Source organism: Herpailurus yagouaroundi, unplaced genomic scaffold, assembly GCF_014898765.1.
Source record: "Herpailurus yagouaroundi ecotype Mexico unplaced genomic scaffold, PumYag 166, whole genome shotgun sequence".
NCBI lineage: Eukaryota > Metazoa > Chordata > Mammalia > Carnivora > Felidae > Herpailurus > Herpailurus yagouaroundi.
The window spans coordinates 5382994-5402547 of NW_024412407.1; the positions used below are offsets into that span (position 1 = coordinate 5382994).

The 19554-nt window shown below is 38.5% G+C and overlaps 1 protein-coding gene across 2 annotated transcripts in view; it reads right to left on the minus strand.

The window, feature by feature from the left end:
• The window catches only part of SPATS2 (spermatogenesis associated serine rich 2), a 150642-nt gene that overhangs the window by 73191 nt on the left and 57897 nt on the right, over positions 1-19554 (minus strand). For both annotated transcript variants that reach the window (XM_040488243.1, XM_040488242.1), the window contains one exon: positions 5447-5712. In XM_040488243.1, coding sequence (XP_040344177.1) covers positions 5447-5471 — 25 coding nt within the window. In that variant the 5' untranslated portion in view covers positions 5472-5712. The remainder of the gene's footprint in view (positions 1-5446; positions 5713-19554) is intronic.

Here is a 19554-nt window from a genome sequence, read left to right on the forward strand (position 1 = left end):
GCCTTGCATTGGACTCTGCGCTGACACCCCAGAGCCCGGAGCCTGCTTTGCATTCTGTGTCTCCCTCTCTCTCTGTCCCTCCCCCACTCACGCTGGCTAGCTCTCTCTCTCTCTCAAAAAAAAAAAAAGTAAATAAACATTAAAAAAAAAAAAGGCTAAAAGAGGGGCACCTGGGTGGACTCCATTGGTTAAGCGACCAACTTTGGCTCAGGTCATGATCTCACAGTTCGTGAGTTCAAGCCCCACATCAGGCTCTGCCGTCAGCACGGAGCCCACTTCGGACCCTCTGTCCCCCTCTCTCTCTGCCCCTCTCCCACATTCTCTCTTTCTCTCTCTCTCTCTCTCAGAAATAAACATTAAAAAAATTTTTTTACTCTTTAAAAGAGATTATTAGGAAAACAGAAAGACAAGACCAGAGGCTGGGAGAATATATTCAAAAATCATGTACCTGATAAAGAACTTGTATCCATAATATATAACTCTTACAACACAATAATAGTAAGACCAACAATTCAACGAAAAAGTGAGTAACGAATTTGGACAGACATTTCACCAGAAAGATAACACAATAGCTAATAATCACATGAAATGATAGTCAACATCATTAATCACTAAGGAAACCCAAATCAAAACCGTAACGAGATACCATTCCACACCCAGTAAAATAGCTATAATAAAAAAGACTGACCATACCAAGTGTTGGCAAGGATATGGCACATCTGAAATCCATATATATTTTTGGTGGGACTGTAAATGGTATGAGCCATTTCGGAAAACAGTTTGGGCACTTTTCTTTGAAAATTACACATTTTTACTCTTAGGTACGTCTCCATGAGAAATGTAAACATATGCCTATATAAAGACTTGTGAGCAAAATGTTCAAATTTATAATTATTTATAATAGCTAAAACCAGAAATAATCCAAATGAATAATCAACGGCTGAATGGATAAACAAAATGTGATATAATCTGTGATATTGTAATATAATCAGAAATATTTTTATCTTCATCCCCAGCTCGTGGCTAGAGCTCCTAAAACCTTTGTAATTTCCTAGGCAATAAAGGTGCTAGGACCATCTTTTGTTCTAATATTTGGTCTTTGACTTCAACTCCTGACACAGAACTCCTAATTCCCTTGGAATTTCCTGGGTGATAGAAGCGTCTTTTATTCTGTTTTTATTATATTTTTTTTAAAGAGAATTGTTCTGGGTTTTTTACGTTTTTGTTTTTAATTTTTTATTTTTAGAAGGGGAGAGCACACATGCGAGCAGGGCAGAGGAGCAGAGGGAGAATGAAAGACAGAGAGAATCCCAAGCAGGCTCCACACCTGGCTCAGAGCCCAATGCAGGGCCCAATCCCACGACCGTGGGATCATAACCTGAGCCAAAACCAAGAGTCGGACGCTCAACTGACTGAGCCATCCAGGCGCCCCAGGGACATCTTTTACTTTAATGAAGCAACTTTGGTAGGTTCCTGAATAGCTTCAGTATGGGACTGGTCACCAGAAAGATCAAACCATGATTAGAAGCTTGGAACTTTCAGCCTCACACACTTTACTCCAGGAGCGAAGCAGAGCTAGAGCTAGAGTTAATAATCATGCACAGGTGATAAAGCCTCCATTAAAATCCCTAAAGTATGGTGATTTCAGGCACTTCTGGGTTGGGGAACACATCCATGTGCCGGGAGATGGGCACACCCCAACTTCACAGGGACAGAAAAACTCCTGTGTTTGGGAACTTTCCAGACCCCACCTACGTAGCTCTTCACCTGGCTTTTCATCTGGCTGTTCATCTGTATCTTTTATCATATCCTCTGCCATCTAATAAACCAGTGAATATAAGTGTTTCCTGGATTCTGTGAGCTACTGAACCTGAGGAGTCGTGAAAACTGCTCATTTGCAGCCAGGTTGGACCAAAGTGTCAGTAACGTGGGGACTTTCTTGCCATTGGCATCTGAAGTAAGGGAATTTTGTGGGACTGAGGCCTTAACCTGTGGGATCAAACACTAACTCCTGGTAGGTGGTACCAGAACTTAATCGAATTGTAGGACATCTGCTAGTATCAGAGAATTGGTCAGTGTGGGAAAAACACCCATCATCTAGTTACAAAAGTGTTATGAGTAGCAGACTGTAAAAGAAAAAAGTTTTTCCTTTTCATAACTTTAATATTACTTAGTAGTAAAAAGGAACAAACTACTGATATAGGCAACAACTGATGAAACTCAAAAACACTACACTAGGTAAAAGAAGGCAGACACAAAACTATATTGTATTAATTTGTTTATATGAAATCTATAGAAAAAGTAAAACTCAAGAGACAAAGTAGATCAGTGTTTGCCTGGAACTGGGGTTGGGAGCAAGAACTGATTGTAAGCAGGTAATAAAGAACTTTCTGGGGTTAGAAAAATATTTTACAACAGGATTGTAGTGATAGCTGCAAAGCTGCATAAATTTACTGAAAAATAATCAAATTGCACATTTATAAAAGGTGATTTTTATGGTATTTAAATTATACCTCAATAAAACTGTTTTGATAAGGGCTTGGATGTTGCAGACTGTCAAATCATCGTAAGTTTCTAGACACTCTCCATTTCTAAATATTTCTCCAATGCACAGAGAGATATCAGTCCGTACTCTGAGAAGCACTGATCTAACTGATTTCTGCCAGGATGGCTAAAAGGAACAATCAATAGTTGTAAGTGAAATTGACCTTAATTTAATTTAAGCCATTCCAAGTTTAACTCCACTAAATATTTCATTAAATAAGAAATTTACATGTATCACTGGCAAAAGGAAAATGTTTTCATTCCACAACAGACCATGTTTCCATAACTCATTATAAAATGACACTTTGTGGAGCGCCTGGGTGGCTCAGTCGGTTAAGTGTCTGACTCTTGATTTCAGCTCAGGTCATGATCTCACGGTTCATGAGTTTGAGCCCTGTGTCAAGCTCTGCACAGTGCAGAGCTTGCTTGGGATTCTCTCTCTTAGGCCCCCTCTGTCCCTTCCCCCACCAAGAATAAATAAACTTTAAAAAATAATAAATAAAATGACTCTTTGTAAATGAGTATCACTAGAAAACAAAAACTACCATATTAGCTCTCTTTTTGATGTTTTAAAAGCTAAGTTTATAGAGTCAGTATAATTATTTGGACTAACAAAGCCCACAACAATCAAATTTTAAATATATAAATGAATACATGAAATAAAATTATATAAATATTTTGTACTTTTTTTATTCAAATAGATTATACATACAGATTTACTTCAGAGAAAGTCCTAACAACAAATAAGCTTTCTTTTGTTTCCAACTAAGTTTTAATTCAGGCTATGTTCAATCAAAATTTGTTAGCACTTAATACCTATGATATGGTAAAAAATCTAAATTCATTTTATAGTAATTAGATAGCAATTACAAAAAAGTAATGAATCTTTCTTCCAGTTCTGGAAAAACACAGACATGAATTAAACAAAGACTCTAGTTTTAACAAGGTCAAAGCAATCTGCTGAAGTTAACTTTTTAAGGAAAAATTAAATGCTAAACTTTTTAGAAGAAATTGCTTTATTTTAAAGTCTAGAGTCCTATTTTTACTATTGTATTTCTCATTTGTCGGAGGAAAACAGATACTCCATGTTTCCAGCATAACTAGGAAGAAAGCAAACTGAATCATGATGATTAAGAAGAAACAAACTTTGATTATAAAAACTTTTCAGTGGATAATCTCACTGCGTAAAACAGTTCAGTTTCTTTAGTAATCTAACCATTCCTTAGAACTCAGATTTCCTTTATATAGATTTACTATACAATGAAACTACAGCTTTCACAAACACAAGCAGCTCTGGTACATTATTTTCTTAGAATTAGGTTTTTGAACTACCAGGTCAAAATTAAGTTTAAAAGCATTTCCTTCATAGGGGTGCCTGGGTGGCTCAGTCAGTCGGTTAAGCATCTGACTTCGGCTTAAGTCACAATCTCACAGTTCGTAGGTTCAAGCCCCATGTCAGGCTCTGTGCTGACAACTCAGAGCTGGAACCTACTTCGGATTCTGTGTCTCCCTCTCTCTCTGCCCTTCCCCTGCTCTGTCTCTCAAAAATAAATAAACCCATTAAAATAAATAAAATTAAAAAATAAAAGCATTTCCTTCATATTCAACACATGACACTTGAATCTATAGCTTTGTTTTGAATTAAAGAACATTAAATTTAAAATTGGAGCGCCTGGATGGCTCAGTTGGTTAAGCATCCGACTTCAGCTCAGGTCATGATCTCATAGTTCGTGGGTTCGAGCCCCACATCGGGCTCTGTTTTGACAGCTCGGAGCCTGGAGCCTGTTTCAGATTCTGTGTCTCCCTCTCTCTCTCTGCCCCTCTCCTGTTCATGCTCTGTCTCTGTCTCAAAAATAAAAAATAAACAGTAAAAAAAAAAATTTTTTTTTAATAAATAAATAAATTTAAAATTAAATTGAATGAGGCGGAAAAAAGCCAGGATAGCTACGGTCATTCTTTTAACAAATATATTCCAGTTATGTATAATAAATAGTTCTAGTGCTATTGTTAAATTTGTTCCTTTGCATTTTTCCAGCTCTTCTAAAAAAGTTGAAAAAGTGATTTTATGGAGTCTCTATTGTCTTTCCCCTTCTCATAACCATTCTTGGTATTTCTTGATTCTCTGGATCTTATATTTTACTTTAGACAAGAAGCTAGAGTAATAATCCTGGAAGGAAAGCTAAAGAAGGAATCTAAAACTGGAAGCACTTACTCTTGCTTCATTTCCTGTCTCCAATGAAAGAATCAACTCATCAGATATAGAATATCCTGCAGTAAGTTATCTCCCACCATGCCCCCTAACATGTGTTCATACTCCAGAGAGTGCATTTCCTAGACGCAGTTGGCTTTCTGGCAAATATATCCCAATTTAATATAAAAGTAGAAAAGCAATTGTTATATGAGTTAATTCCCAAACTAGTAACACACAACACTATACTCTAATGTCTACAAATACTGGGGCGCCTGGGTGGCGCAGTCGGTTAAGCGTCCGACTTCAGCCAGGTCACGATCTCACGGTCCGTGAGTTCGAGCCCCGCGTCAGGCTCTGGGCTGATGGCTCGGAGCCTGGAGCCTGTTTCCGATTCTGTGTCTCCCTCTCTCTCTGCCCCTCCCCCGTTCATGCTCTGTCTCTCTCTGTCCCAAAAATAAATAAAAACGTTGAAAAAAAAATTTTAATATCTACAAATACTTAAAGAGACAACAGATTAAGTTGTGAATGTTGTATACTCTTCTAACATTAACGGCAGTCAAGACAAGGAGATAAGTTATACCTATCAGTAGTATTGCATTGGGTGAGGGAAAATATGACCATTCAAAACACATTCAGAGAACCTTTTAAAAATATATATACCATTATTTCATAACTATGCTTTTAACAATTTATGCCCACATGTAATCTTACCCTTCTGGTTTTGTTTCCTAGACATTGTGATTTCTTTGATCTCAAAAAATACAGATGAAAAATATCCTTTTGCCTTGTCTGGGTTCTGACTGTAGTTCTCTCTGATTTAAAAGTAGGCAATGGAAGTCTGTAGTTGGAGATGATAAATACTAAATCCTGGTTATCTGAAATTCTGCTCACTAGCTGTTGATCTCCTTTCCTTCTCTTCTATCAACTTGTCAGGAAATAACATCGCAGACATTCATGTCTTTTTTTCCAGGGAGATTCTGGAGGGAAAACACACAAACACATTCACTGTTACAGTAACAGCCATCTGTACAAAATTTCTAACCGATACCACAGAATTTAGTTTGTATTTTTTCTAAAGAAAACTGGCTATTAAAAGTACTCTAGGAGCGCTTAGGTGGCTCAGTTGGTAAAGCATCTGACTCTTGGTTTCAGCTCAGTTCATGATCTCACAGTTCATGAGTTCAAGCCCCGCATCAGGCTCTGTGCTGAAATCGTGGAGCCTGCTTGGGATTCTGTCTCCCTCTCACTTTGCCCTTAACCCTGCTCACTTTCTACTCGTTCTCTCAAAAATAAACATTAAAAAAAAAAAAATAGTACTCTAGAAAGAATGTAGCCATAAAAAGCAATATTTTAGTCTGTGAGAAACTTTAATCTTGGAGAAAGAGACAAACCAAAAAACAGACTCTTAACTATAGAAAACAAACTGATGGTTACCAGAGGGGAGGTGGGCATGGATAGGTGAAATAGGGGGTGGGGATTAAGGAGCACGCTTGTCATGAGCACTGGATGATGTATGGAATTGTTGAATCACTATATTGTACACCTGAAACGAATACAACACTGTATGTTAACTATACTGGAATTAAAGAAAAAGAAACTTTAATCTTAGAATCAGAACATCTCCTTAGTTCAGGAAAAAAAGTTGTCTTACTCTTATCTTTTGTATCTATCTCAAAAGTCTTATCCTCATCTCTGCTTCACAAACTAAAATATTATCTCTTGTCACTCCCTAAGACCTTTCTTATCACCTGCTCTTCCTGCCCAAATCAAGGATCTTTTTCTGCCTCTAGGATTTCCTCTATCTAACTTCTCTTCAGGCATCCCAGCTCAAATACAGCTGCAAGAAAACTGGGGAAGGGGGTGGGTGAATGGGGAAAGAACAAAGCAATTTTAATAAAAACTGAAACATCAAAATTTGGATTATTCCATAGTGCAAGAAACTTCTATAAGTTGTAAAGATACAAAATGCTATTTTCTTCTGTATTACTTAACTTTAAAAAATACATGCCTAAGATTTCGGGGTAAAGAAAGCATGATGAGGATCAAAGAACTCTTACACCTAGACACATGATAGGAAAAACATTTTACATAATGCAACCCAAGAAGGAAATGAGAGCAACCCTCTGTGAAATACTCTCCAATGTGGAAGGAGGAGAAGGAAGGAATAAGTAGACAGCTATGGTAAAGTTTAAAAAAATCCTCCAAAAGTAAGAGCCTCTGTGGACACAGAGAACAGATTAGTGGTTACCTGCGGCAGAGGGGGTGGGAAAATGTGTGAAGGGGGTCAAAAGGTACAAATTTCTAGTTAAAAGATGAATAAGTCACAGGGAAGTAACATACAGCAAGATGACTAGTTCATACCATATTCCATATTTGAAAGTAGCTAGAAGAGTGGATCTCGAAAGTTCTTATCACAAGAAGAAAATTTTCGTACAGTGACAGATATTAACTGGACTAATTGTGGTGATCAATTTGCAATATATATAAGTACTGCGTTGTTAGACTGTAGACCTACAACTAGTATGTCATGTCACTTACATCCCAAGAGTAAGATTCTCTACAAACCACTATAGGACTTGAGGAAAGACTGGGTGAACCTCAGGAGCTTACTATCTTTCAGAGAATTGAGTCAAATTGGGAGAATCAGTCAAAGCCTGTGAAAGTACGTGGAATTTACCACTGGATAGAGTGGGCCTGAGAGAAAACATTTTATGAGATTTTAGAAGAAAGAACAGAATTTAGATCTACTGCAAAGGATTAAACTCTTCAATGGCAAGCTCTTCTTTACCCTCATGTCCTCAGCCTAAAGAAAAGAGGATGAAAGCAAAAGTCAACTAACTGTAGCTGATGAGCAGGGTTTGGTGGGGATAGGTCCCAAATAAGGTGGGAAACATATCAAAGATATTTTCATCCGTACTCTGTAATTACAAACGAAAATTGTGAACACAGCTGTCCACATAAAACATAAAGAAGATAAAAAAAAAACATAGTAACTATAAAATCTATAACAAAAGAGATAACAAGAGAGAGGAAATTACCATGCAGCAGAGGAAGAAACAAATCAGGGAAACAATATAACCCCCCAAAACCAAAAGCGGATTCTCCCTTGAATACTAAGTTGAATACTTCAAGAAATGGGATTCAATAAAATAAGAGCTAGAAAATAAATGATAAAAATAGAATGAGGGGTGCCTGGATGGCTCAGTCGGTTAAGTGTCCGACTTTGGCTCAGGTCATGATTTCACCGTTCACGGGTTCGAGCCCCACGTCAGGCTCTGTGCTGACGGGTCAGTCTGGAGCCTGCTTTGGATTCTGTGTCTCGCTGTCTCTCTGCCCCTCCCCTGCTCATGCTCTGTCTCTCAAAAATAAACAAACATTGAAAAAAAAATAAAAAAAAAAAAAGAATGAAAGAAAGTAGATTGAAAAACTAAAAATCAAAACAACACCATTATAGATCCAATAAGAAGTCAGAAATAGCAAGAAACAGAATAGTACAGATGAAAATCGGGGCGCCTGGCTGGTTTAGTCACAAGAACATGTGACTCCTGATCTCAGGGTCATGAGTTTGAGCCCCATGTTGGCTACAGGGATTCCTTAAATAAAACTTTCAAAAGTACAGATGAAAATAGAAAAAATGGAATGGAGCAAAGCCTTAAGAAGAAAAAAGAGATTGCAACTAGAAAACAATGTTAGAGGGGCTCCTGGGTGGCTCAGTTGGTTAAGCATCCGACTTCAGCTCAGGCAGGTCATGATCTCATGGTTCACGAGTTTGAGCCCTGTGTCGGGCTCTCTGCTGACAGTTCAGAGCCTGGAGCCTGCTTCAGATTTTGTGTCTTCCTCTCTCTCTGACCCTCCTCCACTCATGCTCTGTCTCTGTCTCTCTCTCTCTCAAAAATAAATAAATATTTAAAAATTAAAAAAAAAAAGAATATTAGAGCACTAAAATGACCCAATCTAAGGATAATTAGGATCAATACAGGGACTCAGAAAATAAAGAACTCAATAAAGGAAACAAAAAAGCATTTACAGATAATATGCAAGAAAATTCCATTGAAATAAGGGATCTGAATCTGTTCACTCTCCACCTCCAATCTACCAGAAGAAATCCCATCTTTTCTACCTTTAAAGTACATCACAATTGGAGCACCTGTGTGCTCAGTCAGTTAAACATCCAACTCTTGATTTCGGCTCAAGTCATGACCTCATGGTTTGTGAGTTCAAGCCCCACGTTGGGCTCTGTGCTGATAGCATGGAGCCTGCTTGGGATTCTCTCTCTCTTCCTTTCTCTCTGCCCCTCCCCTGATCAGGCTCTCTCTCTCTCTCAAATAGTTAAATTTAAAAATAAAATACACCAGAATTGAACCATTTCTCACTACCTCTCCTGCTATAGCCTCATCTAAGCCACAATCATTTCTCCCCTACATTGCTATCATCAGGACTGTAACAGTCTCTTAACTGGCATCCCGTGTCTTCTATCATGCCACTCTCCAGCTTCCATTTCACTTTAGCTGCTTTTAAAATTTAAGACAAACTGTGTCTCAAATCTGCTGCTCAAAGCCCTCCAGCTGCTCCCCATTTCATTCAAAGTAAAAATCAGAGTCCTTACAGTGAGTAGCCTAAAAGGTCTTATCTGCTCTAGTACCCTGTCCCACTCCTCTCTTTATCTCTCTGACATAATTTCCTACTATTCTCTCCCTCCAGTACTCCATCTAGCCATACTGGCCTCTTTGTTGTCCCTTTTATATCCTAGATATGTTCTCACCTTCAGGCCCTTGAGGTTCTCCCTGTGTCAGGAATGTTCATCCCTAGATACCTATCTACATGAAATAGTTCCTCACCTCCTTCAGGTCTTTTCTCAAATGCTACCTTCTCTGTGGTTATTCATGAAAACCTACTGAACTTGGGGTAAGAAAAGCGAGAGTCCATGGCATTACTGCCTAAGGCTGTTCCCATTACCCCCACATCAGTGGGAAAGTAGTTCTACCAAGGTGGGGAAAGCCATAAAAACTAGCAGCTTCACTCACAGAGAGGGCTGACTCGATTTGAGTCAAAGCACAGAACTCCACGCCCATCAGCATTGTCAGTAACAATGTGTATTCTTGGTGGCAAAGGGCCGAAGGATGCTGTCTTGGTTGGTACAAGCAATGGGCCAGCAGACTAGACAGAATTTAAAAGGGAAATCTGGAAACAAGACTATAAAGGATAAGTGCTCACATAGCCACACTAGAGAGACAAGAGAGGACCTACTAGGAGCCTGTACACACAGGAAGAAGAAACAGGAGAGGGCTCAGTGGAAAGTAAAAGTCTGAGCAGATTTTAAAAGGAGCTCCCCAACACACACAAAGATCTACTGGCACAGAGTGGTAGCCCTACTAGCTCACATGTGTTTAGCACAATCTTTGACAAATGGTTAACTGACCACTAAGCCATATGGATATAGGTGTGATTCCAGGAAAACACTCTTAAAAAAAATAAAAACAAAACAAAACAAAAACAACCCGAGCAGATATTACCAGCCACACACTGGGAAGAAACATTCCACAGATTGTCCTGACGATAAAACAAAAAAAAAACTCTCAAAGGAAAAAACAAACCAGAATCCAAAGTTGCTACAATATATTATGTAAAATGACTAGTTTCAACAAAAATTTATGAGACATGTAAAGATGCAGGAAGGTATGACCCAAACTGAAGAGGGAAATAAAACCTCTCATGGAACTGAAAATGTCCCTAAGTAGGACCAAATGAAAACTAAACAAAATCTTCCAACTACTTTAAAGAACTAAAGAAAAATATGAAGACAATGTCCCAAACAAACAGGAAATATCAATAAAAAGACTGAATCATAAAAAAGAGACAAATAGAAACTCTAGAGATGAACACTGGAGTATAAGGGGGGAAAAAAATCAGAAAACTTGATATCTAATCTGAAAAGAAAAGAATAAAGAAAATCAAAGCCCAGAGACCTATGGAACAACATCGAGTATAATATACACAACTTAGGAGTTCCAGAATTGGAGAGAAAGGACAGAAATAAGGACCAAAAACAATGCAAACTGATATATTTTTAAAAATTAATCTACAGACTCAAGAAGCTCAATGAACTACAACTACAATAAACACAGAGTTCCATACCTAGATATATAGTAAAACTGATGAAAGCCCAAAACAAAATCTTGAAAGAAGCAAGAAAAAACAAACTCATCATTTACCAGGAAACAACAATATAACTAGTTGCTGATTTCTCATCAGAAACAAGGAAAGTCAGAAGACAGTGAGTGAAATGACATATTCAAAATGCTGAAGGAAAAAACTGTCAAGCAATAATTCTATATCTAGCAAAACCATCTTTTAAAAGTAAAGGTGGGCAATCAAGAAGAATGAAATCTTGCCATTTACAACAATGCGCATGGAACTAGAGTGTATTTATTATGCTAAAGCAAAATAAGTCAGAGAAAGACAAATCATATGATTTCACTCATATAGGGAATTTAAGAAACAAAATAGATAAATATAGGGGAAGGGAAGCAAAAATTAGATAAAAACAGAGAGGAGACAAACCATAAGAGACTCCTAAATGCAAAGAACAAACTGAGGGTTGCTGGCGAGGTGTTGGGTGGGGGGATGGGCTAAATGGGTGATGGGCATTAAGAATGACACTTGTTGAGATGAGCACTGGGTGTTACATGTAAGTGATGAATCACTAAATTCTATTCCTGAAATCATTATTACACTATATGTTAACTCGGATTTTAAATAAATAAATAAATAAAATAAAGTGAAGGTGGGAAGGGGTGCCTTGGGTGGCTCAGTCATTTAAGTGTTAAGTGTCTGACTTCAGGTCAGGTCATGATCTTACAGTTTGTGGGTTCGAGCCCTGAGTAGGGCTCTGAGCTGATAGCTCAGAGGCTGGACCTGCCTCTCTCCGCCCCTCCCCAACTTGTGCGCATGCTTACACCCTCTCCCTCTCTCTCAAAAGTAAATAAACATTTTTTAAAAATAAAAAAATAAAAGTGAAGCAAATGAGCACAAGAACAGGCAAAAACTATCTGGTGATAGCAATCAGAATAATGGTTACTTCTGGAGGGAGGGTGTCCCTTTAAGAACAAACATGAGGGAACTTTCTGAGAGGGCAAATGTTCTAGATCTTGATCCAGGTTGTCTTCACATGGGTGCATACATATGTAAAAATTCATTGAGCTTTATTTACTCTTAAGATTTGTGTATTTTACCATACATAAAACTCAAGAATCTAAAATTTCTCTTCTATAAAAACTAGAAGAAAAAAGCCAAAGAAAAAACCGACTGAGCCACCCAGGCGCCCTGGAATACCATATTATATTAATTAAAGTTTGAAATGTGGAGAAACTAGTAAAGAAAATTTTTAAATATTAAATCTGGATGTTTATATTAATTTGCTACTTCTTATCAGATAGTAAAGCAAATTCAAAATGGTCAGTCTTGGGGAGCTTGTGTGGCTTAGTCGGTTAAGCGACTGATTTTGGCTCAGGTCATGAATCTCGCTGGTCGTGAGTTCAAGCCCTGTGTCAGGCTCTGTGCTAACAGCTCAGAGCCTGGAGCCTGCTTCAGATTCTGTGTTTCCCTCTCTCTCTGTTCCTCCCCCACTCACACTCTCTCTCTCTCTCTCAAAAATAAACATTAAAAAAAAATTCAAAATGGTCAGTCTTGGATTAGTTATCTTTGTGAGCTATAGCTTAAAGCTAAGAAAAGCAATGAACCAGATTTCATATTCAGTTAGCTTTGATCTTAAAGAAGTACATTGTCACAGACCACACCCCTAGTACCAGCTACACAAGCATATACTACTGGTTTGTAGGCATTCTGTACAGTTCAGTGACTTCTCGAGGTGGAGACAAAGGACGAGAATGGACATGTACAGTTTTAGAACCTATTACTTTGACTTATTGTTAACTGTTATATTTATTTTTCATTTCAAAGCACAACAAAACAGGGCATAAGGTTTTCATATTTATCAGACTGGGAACATGGGTTAAAAAAAGAGATGAGAAAAAGAAAAAGAAAGTACCATAGAGGTTACCAAAAACTAAGGGGAAGAAGAAAAAGAAGAGTTATTGTTTAATGGGTACAAAGTTTTTATAAGGGATGATGAAATGGTTTGCGGATAGTGGTGATAGTTACACAACACTGTAAATGAATTTAATGCCACTGACTTGCACACTTATGAGTGGTTAAAATATTTCTAATTTTAGAAATAGACTTTAAACAGCCAAAACATCTTGAAAAAGAAAAACAATAACTTCCTGACTTCAAAACATATTACAAAGCTATGGTATTCAAAACAGTAGTAATGGGGGGGGGGGCGCTCCTGGGTGGCTTAGTCAGTTAAGCATCCGTCTTTTGATTTTGGCTCAGGTCATGATCTCATGGTTTGTGAGTTCCAGCCCCAAGTCAGGCTCTGCACTGGCAGCGTGGAACTTGCTTAGGATTCTCTCTCTCCCTCCCTCTCTCAAAATAAATAAATAAAACATTCTTAAAAAGTAGCATTGGCAAAAAGACACTTAGACCAAAGGAACTGAATAGAAAGCCCAGAAATAAACTCTCTTATATATGGTCAAATGATTTGTAACAAGGTACTAAAATCATTCACTGGGGAAAGGACACCCTCTTCAACAAATAGTGATGGGAAAACTGGATATCTGCATACAAAAGAGTGAAATTGAGCCCTTACTATACACCATATTAACAAAAATTAACTCAGATGCATTAAAGAGTTAAACATAAGACCTCAACTCCTGGAAGAAAAAAAACACAGGGGAGGGGCACCTGGGTGGCTCAGTCGGTTGAGGATCCAACTTCAGCTCAGGTCATGTTCTCACAGCTCATGAGTTTGAGCCCCGTGTTGGTCTCTGTGCTGACAGCTCAGAGCCTGGAGCCTGCTTCAGATTCTCTTTCTCTTTCTTTCTCTCTCTCTCTCTCTCTCTCTCTCTCTCTCTCTCTGCTCCTCCCCTGCTCGCACTCTGTCTCTCAAAAATAAAAAAAACATTTGGGGCGCCTGGGTGGTGCAGTCGGTTGAGCGTCCGACTTCAGCCAGGTCACGATCTCGCGGTCCGTGAGTTCGAGCCCCGCGTCAGGCTCTGGGCTGATGGCTCAGAGCCTGGAGCCTGTTTCCGATTCTGTGTCTCCCTCTCTCTCTGCCCCTCCCCCATTCATGCTCTGTCTCTCTCTGTCCCAAAAATAAGTAAATGTTGAAAAAAAATAAAAATAAAAATAAAAATAAAAAAACATTAGAAAAATTTTTTAAAAAACAGAGGAAAAACTTCATGATATTGGATTTGGCAATGATTTTCTGCATATGACATCCAAAGCACACACACACACACAAAAGCAAAAACAGACAAATGGAACTACATCAAACTTAAAAACTGTATGTCAAAGTAAATAATCAACAGAGTTAAAAGGCAACCTAAGGAATGGGAGAAAACATTTGCAAATCATATATTTGATAAGCAGTTAATTTCCAGAATTTTTTTTTAAGATTTATTTTTAGAGAAAAAGCACATGCACACACCATGGGAGCGAGGGGCAGAGGGAGAGAAAGAATCTACAGCAGGCTCCATGCTCAGCACAGAGCCCAACGTGGGGCTTGATCCCATGACCGTGTGATCATGACCTGAGCTGAAATCAAGAATCAAATGTTCAACTAAGGTGCCCACAGGATATATTTTAAAAACTCCTACAACAAGAACAAAAAACAAGTAACCCAATTTAAAAATGGGCAAAGGACTTGAACAGACATTTCTCCAAAGAATAAACAAATGGCCAACAAGGATATGAAAAGATACTTAACATCACTCATCATTAGAGAAATACAAATCAAAACCACAATATCATCTCACACCAGTAGAATGGCTGCTACCAAAACAAATAAAACAAACGAGAAAATCAGTGTTGGCAAAGATGTGGAGAAACTGGAACACTTGTTCACTATTAGTGTGAATGTAAAATGGTGCAGTCACTATAGAAACAGAATGGAGGTTCCTCAAAAAATTAAAAACAGAGACGCCTGGGTGGCTCAATTGATTAAGTGTCCAACCTTGGGTCAGGTCATGATCTCACAGTTCGTGGGTTCGACCCCCGCATCAGGCTCTGTGCTGATGGCTCAGAGCCTGGAGACTGCTTCAGATACTGTGTATCCCTCTCTCTCTGCCCCTCCTCAGCTCATGTGCGCTCTCTCTCTCTCTCTCTCTCTCTCTTCTCTCAAAAATGAGTAAACAGTTTTTAAAAATTTTTTTAATTAGGGGAGCCTGGGTGGCGCAGTCGGTTGAGCGTCCGACTTCAGCCAGGTCACGATCTTGCGGTCCGTGAGTTCAAGCCCCGCGTCAGGCTCTGGGCTGATGGCTCAGAGCCTGGAGCCTGTTTCTGATTCTGTGTCTCCCTCTCTCTCTGCCCCTCCCCCGTTCATGCTCTGTCTCTCTCTGTCCCCCCAAAAAATAAATAAACATTGAAAAAAAAATTTTTTTAATTAAAAAAAAATAAAAACAACTATCATTATCATCCAGCAATCCCACCTCTGGGTATACATCCAAAAGGACTGAAAGCAGGGTATCAAAGAGATATTTGCACACCCATGTTCATTACAGCACTATTCAGAGCAGCCAAGAGGTGGAAGCAATCCAGATGTCCATCAATGAATGAATAAACAAAATGTGGCATATGCACACAATGCATTATTACTCAGCCTTTAAAGAGAAGGAAATCCTGTCATATGCCACAACAAGGATGACTGAGGACATTATGCTAAATGTCAGTCACAAAAAAAGACAAATATTGTATGATTCCACTTATACAAGGTATCTAAAGTAGTCAAATTCACAGAAACAGAAAACAGAATGGTGGTTGCCAAGGGAAAGAAGGAAAGGCAAATGAGATATTGTTGTTTAGTAGGTATAGTTTCAGTTTTGCAAGATGAAAAATTTCTGGAGATATGTTGCACAACTATGAAAGTACACTTAACAGTACTATTCTGTGTATTTAAAAATGGTGAAGGGGCCCCTGGGTGGCTCAGTCGGTTTAGTGTCTGACTGGCTCAGGTCATGATCTCATGGTTTGTGGGTTCGAGTCCTGCATCAGGCTCTGTGCTGACAGTTCAGAGCCTGGAGATTGCTTCAGATTCTGTGTCTGTCTGTCTGTCTGTCTCTTTCTCTCTCTGCCCCTCCCCTGCTTGTGCTCTGTCTCTCTCTCTCTCAAAAATAAATAAATGTTAAAATTTTTTTTAATTTTTTAAAAATTTAGAAATAAAAAAATAAAGTTGTAAAAATGGTTAAGATGGGGGCACCTGGGTGGCTCAGTTGGTTAAGCGTCTGACCGTGGCTTAAGCCATGATCTTGCAGTTCGTGAGTTCAAGCCCCACACTGGGCTTTGTGCTGACGGCTCAGAGCCTGGAGCCTGCTTCAGATTCTGTGTCTCCCTCTCTCTCTGCCTCTCCCCCACTCATACTCTGTCTCTCTCTCTCTCAAAAATAAACAAACATTAAAAATAATAGTAACTGGGGCGCCTGGGTGGCACAGTCGGTTGAGCGTCCGACTTCAGCCAGGTCACGATCTCGCGGTCCGTGAGTTCGAGCCCCGCGTCGGACTCTGGGCTGATGGCTCAGAGCCTGGAGCCTGTTTCCGATTCTGTGTCTCCCTCTCTCTCTGCCCCTCCCCCGTTCATGCTCTGTCTCTCTCTGTCCCAAAAATAAATAAATGTTGAAAAAAAATTTTTTTTTAAATAAAAAATAAAAAAAAAATAATAGTAACTAAAAATGGTTAAGATAGTTAAATTTTAGGGGTGCCTGGGTGGCTCAGTCGGTTGGGCCTCCAACTCTTGATCTTGGCTCAGGTCATGATCTCATGGTTGGTGGGATCAAGCCCAACGCTGGGTTCAGCACTGACAGCACAGAGCCTGCTTGGGATTCTCTCCCTTTCTGCCCCTCCCCACTTTGTGTGTGTGTGTGTGTGTGTGTGTGTGTGTGTGTGTGTGTGCTCTCTCTCTCTCTCAAATAAATAAACTTAAAGAAAAGATGGTAAATTCTATATTATTTCTTTATAATTAAAAATAAAATTTTTCAAAAATTTCAGAAATATAGTGATTTGGAAAAAGACAGATGAGAAATGTTAAACATGTGGCTTAGCATAATTGATCACCACTAGTGGAAAACCAAACCAAAGTACATGCTCTACTAATGAGATGGAGTATATCATTAATACAGCAGTGTAGCAGTGGGTAAGTGAAGTCTCTAAAGCCAGACTGCCTGGGTTTCTAACCTAGCTCCACCACTTCCTAGCTGAATGACTTCAAGCAAGCTACTTACTTTCTTTATGTCTCACTTTCTTCATCTGTAAGATGCAAATAATGCTAGCATCTTCCTCACAGGGCTGTTATATGGCGTAAATGAGTTCAGACAGATGTAGCACTAAAACAATGCCTAATACTTAACTGAAAACCACTCAATAAACATTGGCGGATATTCACTGCAACAAAAGATGTGTCCCCTAAAACTAAAAGATTCCACGAATCATGGCTTATACAAGCAAGTGGGAACTTTACTAATATCATGGGTTACTAGCACCAGGTCATAATTACAGGTATAGTCAGAGCCTTAGAATGGTAACTCCATTAAATTTGGATGATGTGCAATTAGGAAACTGGAATGATCTGAAGCATTCTAAAGATAGAGTGGGTATAATTTTCAAGTCTTGGGGTACATAACTTCTCACACTGGCAAGCATCACAAGGACTAACAAAGGATTAACTGGACTATACATGAAGGTATTTATATAGTTAGTTTAAATTTAAAATACAAATTGTTACAAAATCTATCCACAAACAAAACCAGGGGGAAAGGGAAGGACAGGTAAGGAGGGAAGAAAATATAAAAAAACTAAATCCTCATCTTCCATAATAGGATTGCCCCCAAAAGACTGAAAAGTTAGCATAACCATATTATTCAGAAATATGGAAGTTAATACCAGAAGAAATGCTAATGACTATCCATGGAAAGCCAGAATTGGAAATGGGCTGCAGGGAGAGGTAGGGACTGTTTTTTTTATTATTATTATTATAAACTTTGTGATATTATTTGACTTTTTAATATCATGTTTGTACATATTTAGATTAAAAAATATTTTTACCTGTTTTTTTCTCTCCCATAACCTATATTACACAAATTAAAACTACTGAAACACCAATTTTTACCCTCAGACCAGCAAATACCCAAAACGATTATATATACTGGTAGTAAAGCCATAAAAAACAGGCCCCTTCATGTCTAAGAAGGTAAATTTACACAATACCTACAGAAAACAAGACAGTAATTACCAAAATTAAAAATGCACACACAATTTGACCCAGCAAGACAATTTCTAGGAATTTACCCTACAAGCATATTTGCAAATGTGTGAACTGATGTGATAATCAAGGTTATCAAATGCAATATTATTTATGATAGCAAGATATTGGAGACAATCTAATTGTCCAAAAATAGGACACTAGTTTCATGAATTATGGTTCATCCATACAATGAGATACTATGCAATGTTTATGAATAAAACATACTGACATAGTAAAATATATTGTTAAATGAATGTGATGGAGAAGATTATATTTATACTGTACATAAATACTATATATCTGGAAGTTATCGATAAACAAGAAACTTTCAATGGTGACAAATCCATTGAGTAATGGAAACTGAAAAAGACAGCAGAGGATGCTGGGTGGGTAGTTCAATCAGTTGAGCTTCCAACACATCATTTCAGCTCAGGTCACAATCCCAGGGTTGTGGGATTAAGCCCCAAATCAGGTTCCACACTGGGAATGGAGCCTGCTTGGGATTCTCTCCCTCTCTCTCCCTCTGCCCCTCTCCCCTGCTCTTGTGCTTCAGTCTCTCTCTCTAAAAAGAAAAGAAAAAGAAAGCAAACTAGGATAAGAAAGACTTTTCAATTTACCTTTTAATATTTTGACAATGTAACTAGATAAACATCTGCTTGAAAATTTTCAATACTTTTTTTATTTTTTATTTATTTATTTTTTTTAATTTATTTTTTTTAACGTTTATTTATTTTTGAGACAGAGCATGAACGGGGGAGGGTCAGAGAGAGAGAGACACAGAATCGGAAACAGGCTCCAGGCTCCGAGCTGTCAGCACAGAGCCCGACGCAGGGCTCGAACTCACAGACCGTGAGATCGTGACCTGAGCCGAAGTCGGCCGCTCAACGGACTGAGCCAAACAGGCGCCCCAATACTTTTTTTAAAAGACTCCTTGGGGAGCCTGGGTGGCGCAGTCGGTTAAGCGTCCGACTTCAGCCAGGTCACGATCTTGCGGTCCGTGAGTTCGAGCCCCGCGTCAGGCTCTGGGCTGATGGCTCAGAGCCTGGAGCCTGTTTCCGATTCTGTGTCTTCCTCTCTCTCTGCCCCTCCCCCGTTCATGCTCTGTCTCTCTCTGTCCCAAAAATAAATAAACGTTGAAAAAAAAATAAAAAAAAAAATAAAAAAAAAATAAAAGACTCCTTTCCAGTAAATTAAATCAAAGCCGAAAACCCTCAATTGAATCTAAATAATATTTATTACAACTCAGTAACCCAATCAATAGGTTCAAGAAATGTATCAATAAGGACCTACAGACACTAACTGTCTAGACCTGCAGAGTAATAACCAAAAACAAGAAAATGGGAAGTTCCAAACAAAAACTTTTTTCCTGATTTTTAAAGGACTGCAAGAAAGTAACCAAGAGTTTTTATTCCACAATATCATCAGTTTGCCAATAAATATCATTCTCATTAGGTTTATAAATGAAT